This window comes from Ischnura elegans, chromosome 1, assembly GCF_921293095.1.
Source record: "Ischnura elegans chromosome 1, ioIscEleg1.1, whole genome shotgun sequence".
Taxonomy (NCBI): domain Eukaryota; kingdom Metazoa; phylum Arthropoda; class Insecta; order Odonata; family Coenagrionidae; genus Ischnura; species Ischnura elegans.
The window spans coordinates 92,942,211-92,955,211 of NC_060246.1; the positions used below are offsets into that span (position 1 = coordinate 92,942,211).

The window sequence follows — 13,001 nt, forward strand, 5'->3', positions numbered from 1 at the left end:
TTCACCCAATGGACTAAATCTATGGCCATAAAAAAATAACATTACACAGACTACAATTAGGTAAGGATGATGCCTTGAAATAACTCACTTGCATGTAACTTAAATAAAAACTTGACACAGTAATCATACAGCTGGGAAGAGTCCTGTATGCAGGGAATGAGAGGTGCCAGTCTGCACTGCCCAGAACATGTCATTGAATTTGCCCTTGACATATCTAATGACCCGAAGACTGGAATAAAAAGTTTTACATATCATACATGGGTTGGATCACAATGCTGATGAAAGCTTCAACCTTATCAACAAAGATAACTTACTTGCAGCTTGGAGAGCTAATATTTCATCCATGTAATCAAACATCTCAACAGACATTTGAAAGCTGAAAGACATAATTCAATGGCAGTTAGTAAAATGCACAAAGAGCTGACCAAAGAAATTCCGTGTATTCCAAATTAAAAATATGCAAATTTAAATTTATCCATATCTTCATCTCAATGAAAGATTTATCATGAAAAAATGGAGAACCAAATTTTTCAAAGAATTATCTTGAATTATAATGGAAAAGTGAGAAAAATGTTGGATACATGGGGAACAATGACTAAAAGATAAAATGGATGCTAACTTAAATTATGTAGGCTACACAGAATTTAAGCACTAGCATATTCATGATGTATTGAAAAAAAGCAAAATAATCAATGTGGAATGCTAAATCAATGCATGCTCACCATTTTCACAATCTATTCAGTAAAATTAAGTAATAACTAAAAGATTTGTGGCCTGGCTAAATTTTTATTAACAACCACACGCCACAATTGCTGATGGCTAGTCAAGGGCAAACTGATTTCCAACAGAAAGAAATATGCCTAATTATCCTATGCAATAAAGGTAATAATGGTACCAAATAGGCCAGAGGAAAGATGAACACTAGGGCTTCCAACAATATAAGTAGGTATACAATTACTAACTGGACAAAAGTATTGAAAAGATTTTGTATTAATAACTTTGTCCAATCTGGGTCATTATATGATTTACACAGGGAAAATATGTGGCAAATACAACATACTAATTGTTTATGTCATTTTCACCGATGCTTTCCAATTCTTCTTTTGTGACCTGAAGGTTACCCGGAAACCTTGGATTCTTTGAGTGGAAATCTAGCTTCATTTTGAGAAGACGACAGTAATGGTAAATGAGTTTTCCATATCCTTCTTTTAGATGGCCCTGGAAAGAATGAAAAGCCAATATTATTTCAAAGACCCACTCACTTAAAGAGATAAACATACAGATAAAGATGCCATTAATTTCATCTGATGGAAAAAAACATGTCCCTCCTACAAATTGAAAGATTACATGCATTATTTTAGCATTCAAATTTCCTATTTAAAAAATTTGTAATGAAGGAATTCCACTCCACAATTATTTTTAGAATGGCTAAAAATCAGATTTCATGATGAGGAAAGAAGTGGGCCCTATTAATACACCTCTAAACATTATTATTATTCTATCCAATTTTCCTTTTCATTGAAAAGAGTAGAATTTTTTCTAAACTAAGGTTCTGAACAACCAAACATTAACAAAGACTAACACAGAGGAAGCATCAATAAATGAAGGATGACATATTTTACTACATTATATTTTGTAATAAACTGATCTTAAACTGCCCTAGATTGTATCATAAGAAATTTTAATTTACAACCTTGAATTTAAAAAAATGATTGATTGATACATTGATAAAATATTGATCTCCTGCATTATCATGACTACAAAACAGGAATTTTTAATGCCCTGACCTATGATCTTTACAGTTACCACTTACCCACAGTTTTCCGATATCTTCAATTTTCCTCTTGTATCTTTGTGAGTGAGGAATGACTTGTGGGTGCCCTTCACGCAATACCTTGTGTAACACATGACAGAACTTCCATGCTATTATTCTGTTATCTTCAAGAGGTAGCCTCAACACACATGACCAGAATGTGTTTCCTCCCTTCTCCTGGAATGTGCCAATAATGGCACCTGATCATAAGCTAAGGAAATACTATTATAAATATATTTCACATTAATATAATATGCCATAAAAACTAGTCATCCATGCTGTAATAATGAATTTTACACAAAATTTTAATGATAGAACACACTGATTAAAACACAAAGAATTGAGAAAAGAAACCTAAGGGTATACATGGCTTACTCAGCATATTTAATTATCTCCACCTCCACAAAAACAATAAATTTTAGGCATTTATATTAGGGAATTTTAACAATCAATTATGATGCACTATCACAAACATCCATGCCCTAGACGGAGGCAAACTACCTTAGCAGGACTCGAACCTGCAACCTTTGGTTAGGTAGGCAAGGACTTCACCACATCTCCATCATGACTGGCAAATAAAATAATCATGCACTTTTAATAAAAAATATATTAAATTGGACCAAGATATTCATGTGCCAAATTCACATACAAAAATATGATTAAGTTTAAAAGGATACTCCTCACATGTTTTTCCTTCACTGGATTTTCAACTTGGTTAATGGCCTTGCTGATACTGATGCCCTGTAAAAGAAAAGAAATTCAATTTTAGACTCCATAACCTTTTGAAAAATAAAATTCTTACTAAAATTGCCTTACATAAGGTCTACTAGCAGAGTCAGTGATACTATGTAAGAAACGGTGACATCAAGATAAAGTGACGTTAACAAAAAAATATGAGCAATGCAGTGATGAGAAATTAGCAGTAGTTAAAATGAATATCAAATGATGGACGAATGAAACTACCAGTTTTGAAATGGGTCCAAATTTAATACATAAAATAAAAGAAAACCTTTCCAGTGTGATACTTTTACCAAATAATTGCTACTTAAAAGGTCCACCTGTAAAGTGAATTTCCCACTGATTCAACCAGAAGGTTGGATAGTGTAAGTGTAGTTGGAGCTCATCGTAGACTCTGCCACAAGCACAAACACAAAAATTCACATGTTAAGGGTAGGGGCCCCCATTCATTTCTACAGTCCACCTCGTACTTCAAAGAGTTTTGATGGTGAATGTGAAGAGGCCTTCACCTGGGATTTGGATTCCAAAGACTAGTATCAGTAGCCCCAGGATCATAAACCCCAGGCCCCCACCCCAGAACTCAGAGAAATTTTAAACTTTAATCCATTTTACTTAATTGGATAAATTTTACTTATAGAATAGCGTAAGGATTTATAAAATATCCCTCATGAAGCCATAAAACTCACAATTTATCTTAAATATTTTCTGGAGAGGGCACCTGCATCTCCCGTATTCCTTAACCCCAGTAATAGTTGCGACTAACCTCCCCCTATCCTTAATTCCTAGCTGCACGCCTGTTACAAGGAGCTCAATATTTGCTCTGGCCCCCAGAAAAGTCCTAGATAAATTAATTAATTATTGAACAATTGCAGACTCAAAAATCCAATGCTTCATGAAAAATAAGAGAGCAAAGAAGCATGGCGAAACAATGCCTCGAGTAGTCTCCAATAATGCATGTTAAAATTTAAGGAGTTTGAGTATTCTATGATGCTAGGCCAACGGGATCAAAATGAACAAGGCTGTATGCAGAAAATGTTTTCGGAGGAAGGTTGGAGGAGGTCTATTTGTGGAGGGGATACATTTCAGGAAGAAGGGGGGTGAAGTAGAAATAATTTTTTCTCTAAACAAACGTGGTTGAAGGATGAACTTTGTTAAAACAATTCACCGAATGGGCTCATTATCTATTTATGAAATTAAAATCGTTCATTATCTATTTATTTAAAAATGCCGATAGTGATAATGTTTGAAAAATAAAGAGAGATACATTTTTCATCGTTCAATCCGTCGCTTTTTTCTCAAACTATTCACGGCGAAACATCGACGGCCTTATTCATATAAGTTCATGACGTCACGCGCACTTTAATTATCCGTCCGAAATGTGTCAAGATTGCTTGGAGTCCATTATGGTCGAGCGGAGAGGAAATACCTGGTGACGGATCAAACAAAAAGGGTTAACAGCGATAGACCCCGAAAGAAATACCACTCCCGGAATTCCGACTTACATTCCTCGGCCTCCCACACGAAGAGAGGGGCGTGGGGGAATCACGACCTTCCCACTACCATCGCCACAAACATCCACCACTCTCCCACGGTAACCTATCCGCGGAGGATACGATGAAATTGGTCGTGCGTGAAAGGCGGAAAAACAGGATTTTTTCCCAGTCCACGAGCAGCAGCGCACGAGAAGCGGCTGCAGCGGAATGAGGGGAGGTTACGAAGACAGCCTTCGGGGAAAGCAAGGGAAGATGGGATAGAGTAAGGAGGGACCGGGAGATAAGCGGAAAATCCGCTTCGGGGAAACGATTCCAGGAAGGAAGAGTGAAGGAAAATGCTGGCATTTTATTTTACGAGGGATATTGCAGGCCAAATACGTCAATTAAAATTAAGGCACTCGAAAATGAGCACCGAGTCTTTTCGGTTAATGTGGTTTATAATGTTAATTATTTTTTAATAGCAAAGAAGTGAATTTCATGAAAACTCGCAGCGGTTAAAATCGCTCACTTGAGGCACTTTTTTCACTTTACACTCGCTAAATTTCATTTTTCAAATTCTCTTTACATAACAAAATACTGAATAATTTAAAAAAAAAAATAGAAGAGAGCTGCTAAATAGACTTTTTGGGTCAATAGGAACTCTCGGAAGGTTGCCATTTTATTTAACTTTTTCACATTAAGTCACTGCACTCTGAAATTATCTTTCTGTTTTCATCTTCATTTGCTATAGTATCCATCAAAAGTTGTCAAGGAGAAGCTGGAAATTTATTTATAGTTATAAGGAAGAAAGTAATCGGGTTTTTCCCTCGAAATCAATATCTGTTGTCTTGCCCGCTATGTTTTGTCACTAGATAAGTGGTTGTCAGAGTGTTACTTCAAACCGCGTGGTCCCTGGTTCAGATCCTGGCGGTGAAATAGACTTTTCAGAGACTCCTCAATCCCTACTCGACTGCTTCTTGGAGGGAACTCCACTCCGCCCTTCAGGTGAGATGTTCAGCCGTGGCCCTCTTTGCGTCTTTCGCTCACAATAAGAGCAGGCTTAATAACAACGCTAGGTTTCGGTCCACCTTTCCCCAGAGCGCAAATGACCTAATCTATCGCTTTCCCCTTCCAAATACCATCGTAACTACCAGTCTTTACAATTTTCAAAGCAAAAATGGAGAAAGTGAATTAAAAGAGAAGCAGCAGGCCACAGGCAAGGTCACTTACGCAAAAAGGTAAGTGATATAATAGCGCATCAGAAGCTCGATTACAAAGCAAGCTGATCAAACTAGAAACCAGAGAAAAACTACTTTGAATGAATGGAAACAAAGTAAAAAACAACCCATCCCGCTGCATCCCGCAGCACAGGGTAAACAAGGTCTTACGTCTGACCCCTTCCGCAAGTCAATTTGGCTTTCTTTGACTCCAATAAAAGGCATAATTTTTTTTAGAAAATATTAATAATCAAGCAAAGAAAAATTGCCTTTCATTCACCGTTGTTTTTGTCTTTGAGCCAGGAACGAAGCGCATTCCACATAGGGCCATGCAAAGAGACAAATTACTGATGTAGGTGATCCATTCTACAGCCTTGAAGAAAGGCCAATTTCGTACTTACAATGAATGAGACAGTTGCAAATAGATAACTTTTTTGGGAGGGCGGAAATATCAATGTAAGGCTAGGTTAAGAAATTTAAAAATAAAAACTCCACGATATTTAATTTTGACTAACTTAATTTCCTCTTTCTTCTCTTTATTTCGGGGGAGGAACCCGAACCCCTTCGAAATATTTATTATTGTTACCATTATTACATTCGCCGACGGAGAGGATGTCTGTGAATGGCGGGCTATTTTCGAATAATTCAAAGTGAAAGAGTAAGCGATCAAGTAAGGAATTTTATTTAATACGTTATAATATATAATGCGTTAATTTCCGACTTTAAACGCCCGTTTAAAGCCGGAAATTAACGCATTAGAAAATTTCCCGAAATGGATACCTGAAGTCAAGATACTCATAACTTCATTCTTAGTACTCTGAACCAGGGGGGGCAGCTAGGAATTAAGTCTAGGGGGGCTTTTAGGCGCAACTAATACTGGGGATTTTTTTATAGATAAATGGTTCACAATGGTGAGTTTTACGGCTTTCGGAGGGGTATTTTAGTAATTTTTTACATTATTCTATAAGTAATATTAATCCAATTAAGTAAAATGGATTAAACTTAAAAATTTCTCTGAGCTCTGGGAAGGGGGGGGGGGTTTATCCCCCAAACCCCCCCCTCGCTGCGCCACTGCTCTGAACAACATGAAGGCACCGTTGACAAATGCTACGGAATATGAGGTATGGTGACGACGCATGGAGAGGGGTGAAGACAAATAAATATACGGGGTGTAGGAAATGGGGGACAAGGAGCCGACAGGAGGCAGCAGCCCCGACTTGGGCGGAAGTGACGCGCCTTGAAATAATCCTCAGCAAACCTAACAGCAATGAACACGTCTCAAACAGGGGCCCGCTGACTGTGGGGCAAGAAGACAAAGCACACGCACAGTCATTCAAAGTCTTCACCGATGGCATCCATGCAGCGTCAACATTCCAACCTTAAAGAGTAGGATATTGTAAATTAAAACTTGCTAGCAATTTTCCACAATTACTATAATTTTCTTTACACACAGGTTTCAATAAATATTTCATTATCGTCAGGTGCAAACAAAATGTATTGAAACAGGTAGAGTAGGTAATGAAATTTAAAGTATTCGTTAAAACTTTCAAGTAAGTTTTAATTTATATTACGATAGAATTCCACCAGATGAAGCCTAAGTCAACTCTCTATAAACTTAGAGTAGGAGTAAGATCCTTGAATTCTTACCCCAATACTTCATTCCAACAGGATATTGAACGTACATTATTTCCAGTTTTTAACCGTCGACCAGAAAAGTATTTATTCGAATTTCATCTATGTCGTGAAGACCGTCAGTTTTGAAAGCCTACTGGTGTAAGCCAGAAATTTAATGCCATCTCCCATTCAGCAGCTATTTGGTAGCTTTCGCGCTGACTCTGGCAAACTTAAATGGATTCACTATGGGGTACACAATTTTCCTAATTTAAAGGGGTAGTAAAATGTGTGTTAGTACCACTCTGACAAATCTGAGACGTATTCAGTGAAGTCATTCAACCCGGGAACTGAAGCTTACGGGGGAGATATGTTTAATGAGAGGAGTGGAGGGGGAGAGAGTAGGAGTGGCTTACAATAATGAATTTCTTCTAATTAATCTTCAAGTCCGCGAAAGCCCACACATTTACAATTTTCTTCTGCCTTTCCATGCTAACTACACTTAATAAGTACACATAAACCACTCATTACGGAATACAAGACACCAAACATAACTAAGTACACGGATGTGGAAATGGAAGCAGTGTCTAGTCAAGAGAAAGGAATATATAATTACTAGGGATGAACGGACCCAGGATTTTTTTCGGATCCGGATTCGGATCGGATCCTTGATTTTCGGAGCCGGATCTTTCGGATCGAATATTTTCGGATCCAAATGCATTTTCAAATTCCTTACGCTGAGATTCCCCCGATTATTGTTCAATCTCTTGGGAAGAGTCACAATATGTGCCAGTCGTATTTTGCCTTTTTTATTTTCCACTGCTAAAATTCTCCTACGTAACCTCTGCGAGAGCTTTCAAACAAAGCGGTTCATGAATCGCATGCGACGGCGCATTCGAAGATAGAATCGGAAATCTTTCCACCATTATGGGGCATTTGGTTGCATTCACTGAAGCTATTATTTAAAGTTTCGGATCCAGATCCGATGTCTTCTCCGACTTTGGACCCGATGTATCCGATGAAGGGCAATATCCACGGATATTTGGATCCGAGGTATCCAATCCGACCATCCCTAATAATTACTCTTTGGTACAAACACTTACGCGACCGATAAATGAAGCAAAAGGATTCGTTGATGACAAAAAAGAGGAAATGTTAAAGGATTTGTAGTGAAGAAGTGCAATACATGGACTACTGTCTATTCTTAACGAAAAGCACCCATGGTTTTAAAGTTTTATCGCATCATTGGATGGATCACGTGTTTTCTAAAAAGATTCTCAAACATTATGCCTAGGGATAAACACTATAGATCCCAATCCTTTCCAAACATTCGACATCTCACAAGTAATCCACAAACGCTATCTTAGAGCAATAATTTTGGAAATTGAAGAGAAGTACATTAATTCTCACCAGTTCGAAACTAAGATGGCACAACCGTTCAGTGAAGAATGTCTCTCCAGCCAAATAAACGTCAACGGTAAACAACACAAAACAAGATGACTGAAGATGAGTCAAGAATGCCACTCAATGCTGAGATGTAAACAATATATCGACGAGCTTGACCCCCACTATAATCGAAAAAAAACAACAAACTGAAGTAATTATATGGAAACGTAAAAATTTTCCAGTCAAATGATACGATTTCAAGACACAGACATCTTGGCTGACATCAAGCAATAAACATCGACGATTTCGCAATTTCCCTTTTCACAGCTTTCAAGTTTGCTCTTCTGATATTTTTTACCATTCTTTTCCCTGCCGGAATCCAGGTTAATTTACACCCAAACATGCTTGTCTTGTTTGACAACAGTAGTGAAGTGTTTATTGTCGAATCACTCTAAAATAATTTGGAAAACCAGAGGCGTCGATCTACAACCGCAAGGGACGCTTCGGCGGAATCTCTTTTTTTCCTTCAAATTGATAGTTTACATAATCACGCTGAAAGAGAGGCAGTTCGTCGACTTAGTCCCCAGGCTATTGACCGGGGTTCTCAGACGACTCCAAGGAACACTGGTCGCTGTCACGACGCATCGGCCGCAGCCAAGGAAAAGGACAGACTTTATTTCACCCGACAAACTTCATTTAGCACTCGCTCCCATCGGTAATGGAGTTATTGCCTATCTATTTAACCCCTTCCGCTGTAATGAAGAGTCTAGCTCGTCATGAACTTGCGATGCCAAACCGCGTAATGACGAACGTATCTCGTCATCGGATTTTCACAAGTTTAGCACTTTAGAGGATCAGTATAATTATTTTTAAAGCTTAAAAATGTTAAAACATTCATAGCATACATATATAATTCATATTTCATAAGTCATGATGCATTGGAAGCATTAAAATGATTTCATTCGAGTAGCGATAGCTGTGTTCTATACGTTTAATAATTACATTTTATTTCATGGTTCTACGTTGATTACAAATTACAAAATATCATTTCACTACCTATCATTTACAAGAGAACCACAGAAAAAATAAATGGAGAATAGGAGCACGGTATTCAGAAAATTAATCGAAGTGGAGGGAGGTTAAAGAGATAAAGTATAAAAGAGGATGACAGTTTGTTTGTCCGCTATGCGTTTCTATACAGCCGCACGGATTGCGACCAGTGTATTACATAAGTGCATCTCATGCTCCCAAACCTCGTAGTGCTACTTTCGGTCGCGACCTACGAGTCCTTAGTGTTTTTTTTTCCAATTACCGCTTGTTACGTCACGTCATACAACATCTGCGCTTGGGCATCCTGCCGGGTAGGCACACCTCTTGACACGCTCAAAGAGAAAACATAAAATTCCTATTTAATTATGAAATCCAAGTTCTAAGTTCCCCACTTCTCCGGATGCTAATCCTTCCCGAGCAACGCCGGTTGGCCTGCTAGCATTAAGTATTCACCCAAAGATCCATAGAGCTACTATCGGCGTCAAAATGATGTGCCGCTGAACATTGCAAATATATATCTGGGTCTAAGTGCATGATACAATAATGATTAATGCGTCCTTTGAAAGGCAATTTCATTTTAAGTCCTGATTTACTTTTATTTTATGAAAAGTTTAAACATGTAGACACGGCAGTGCAATATATGAAGCCGCGCACCGTAAAATTAGCCGTTTTGTCAACTTCATGAACCTTGTAAATCAATCTAGGGAAAACTAGTAAAGCCGTTTGGTAAAAGTAAAGACGTTTGCCGTAAAAGTGAAGGTAATGCCGTTTAACTATCAACACCGTTGACCTTGGAAAGGAAACGGTGATTTGATTTCAAAGGCATTCTCATAAGCATTGGATAAAGATCGGAAATTTTTGGTTCTCTAAATGGAATCCAAGTATATAAACAATACTTCGCCGGAATGCTCTTGTGAACAAGATTGAAGGAATGGCGGCGAATGGAAATGCCAAGGATGAATTAAAGAAAGAGAGGAAGGAGTCTGATCGAAACAATGAAAGTGATGTCAAGGGGGGTGTGCGCATAATAGGAAAGGAAGCTATCAAAAAATAGTCCGCCGCAAGTACAAATCGGATTTTTGCCGCCATTTAACAGTTAACTAGAAAATAAAGGAGAAAAGCACAGTAAAAATAATATGGTAGTGGGAAGTCGCAAAAGTTTAAATGCGGGCCCTCAATAGTTAAAATTATGGATCATAAAAACCAGAAAGCCTTTATAACTTACGTATCAGCTTTAAACCCGAATTACAGTCACGGGATTGACCTTTGGAAACATTTTAGATCCGTGCCTCAGGTTTAATTGCAAAAAATGACGAAATCCACCGATAAATGAACACGGGCATGAAGTGGAGAAAGGAAAAAAAGTATAAGGTAAAATAATGAATAAAAAGTTAATAAAATTACAATTCACTACCACCAGAACTTAGAAGAAAAGTAAATCGACAGAGGAATAAAAAGAACATGGGCTCAGGGGGAATAGAACTAACATTTATCTTATTTGTATAAGATGGAGAAATCTAATAAATTACTACCATGGCATCCCAAGACAAAAATGCTTACAGCTTAATGACGACTTAATTTGTCACTACCGATACATGATCCGAATAGCATTAGAAAGGTACGAGATGATTAGATACCATTCAATGTTTTATAGGAAAGGATTTTCCACTCACAACTTTTACCTTTACCAAATTTACACATGATTTTCACATGAAAAAAATTCTGCCCAAGAGATTCACTTAAAAGTCGTGTATCGAAATGTTCCGCGTTAAGAATAGAGAGTTACGAATTGGGGTCCTTGAGCTTCAATAAACTAATGGGGAACAATGCATCTTTATTAGTAGTCGCGAGGACTGGGTTCGAGGTCACCTGCGAGAGAAGAGCCATAGGGATTCGGGTACATTGATCAGTGGGGAAAAGTACGTTGAATAAGCAACAAATTCGCTTGCACTGAACAATATGGCCAAGCAGATCCACCAAAATAATTGGAATTCGGGGTGACGACAACGCATTACCGAACTTCCGGAACCGATTTTCGACCCATGGTACCTTCTTCTATAAAAACCGATGGGCGCTTATGCGGAGCTAATCACGAACCACTATCGCTTTCGTGCGCTTTCACTCACGTCTTTCATTTCACTTCTAGTCCTCATTTCTCCCGTCTACGCACGACAAGTCTCGTTTGCCCCGTAACTTTCCATTTTCCTCTCGGAGTAGTAAACAAGAATCCATATATTGATTATAACATGAACATCGGGAATTTTCTTTGATTATTGGTTATCAAATTGCTGCATCAAACGAAATACCGAGAAAAAATATCATTAAGCCGTTATTTCCATTCGTTCCAAAACAGTTTGCAATAAATACACAACATAATTATGACAGCGTTATTCCGTCACACTACGAGCGTTGATGGCAGTAACTTTATCTCCAAAGAACATCTACGCCCAAACAGTTCAATTTGCCGTTCACAGGCAATGTGAAACATGGATTTATCAAGTTATATATTACTACTTCTACCGAAATTATTTTCTTAAGGAGCACTGTTGAGGGTGTTACCACGCAGAAGAAAGAACAAATGAGAATGGGATGGTTCGATCATTCGAATCGGAAAAGCAACTTTGATTTCGAAAAAATCGTAAGATCTAACCGAGAATTTGCAGAATTAAAGGGATCGAGAATAGTCTTAACAAACTGATTTCCTTGATTATTGTCGAAAATAAATGACTAAAGAATACGAGAAAACACTATTTATGATTATTTAACATTGAACTCAGGGCTACAATACCTAGTCACAACGAGGTGTAGGCATACAATTTACTGAATCAAATTATAGGTACGATATACATACATGAACACCTCTGCATCCATACATGAACCGCTAACTGCAGAGAGGCATCATGTCCAATTTGGATAACTTTACAGGAGAGAAAAAACCCTAGTAAACCCATATAGACCACATACATAATTTTTAAAATATTTATGTTCTATACGACTGGGCATTAGGAACTTGATTACATACTAATAAAGTAAGTAATTATTTTAAGAGAGTTGGCTACAGATCGTGCAACCGTCCAAAAATCGTCCAACTTGTATATGATACCTTTCTGCAGTTAGCGATTCACTTATCAAAAAGTGAGCGCTTTTCGATAGAATATTAATACTCACGCTCTCTAATATTCTATGCCCCTCCATTAAATCATTTGATGCATAATTAGGCACTCGCTCAGCTCCACGATGCCAGAAATATTAACATGACCAAAATTAACCGATACGCTCAATATAATTTAGGGAGAGATACGTATTATCATTTCAGTTGAATAGGTAATTTTGAGAACTAAACCCTCCAAACTGGACATCCCTTTTCAATCCACAAGATGGCCTACTACGTTCTATCTATACATTCTCTTCCTCCCACTCCCCCGCAAACCAAAAATTCTCCCCTCAAACGCGGTTTCTAAAATCCTCTCCCCGTTGTGCACGCGTTCCATCCAGACCCTTTGTTTCCTCATTATCCAATCTGTAAGTGTAGTTTCCTCACCAACCATGTCCAGCACTTCATCGCTCCATCTTTTCTCCGTCCACTTCATCCTTTGGAGACATACGTACTCGATAAATAAACGAGATATAAATGAAAAGACAAACAAACACGCGACGACGTCAAGGATAATTGGAGACAAGGGTCTGGGCCGCCGAGAAAGGGTTGGCCACCGG

General features: G+C 38.0%; 1 protein-coding gene across 5 annotated transcripts in view; it reads right to left on the bottom strand.

The window, feature by feature from the left end:
- Positions 1-13,001, bottom strand: part of LOC124166383 (huntingtin-interacting protein 1) — a 123,138-nt gene that overhangs the window by 13,255 nt on the left and 96,882 nt on the right. For all 5 annotated transcript variants that reach the window (XM_046543904.1, XM_046543894.1, XM_046543912.1 and 2 more), the window contains 5 exons: positions 2,491-2,554; positions 1,814-2,013; positions 1,061-1,218; positions 315-376; positions 89-229 (listed from right to left, as the gene is read on the bottom strand). In XM_046543904.1, coding sequence (XP_046399860.1) covers positions 89-229; positions 315-376; positions 1,061-1,218; positions 1,814-2,013; positions 2,491-2,554 — 625 coding nt within the window. The remainder of the gene's footprint in view (positions 1-88; positions 230-314; positions 377-1,060; positions 1,219-1,813; positions 2,014-2,490; positions 2,555-13,001) is intronic.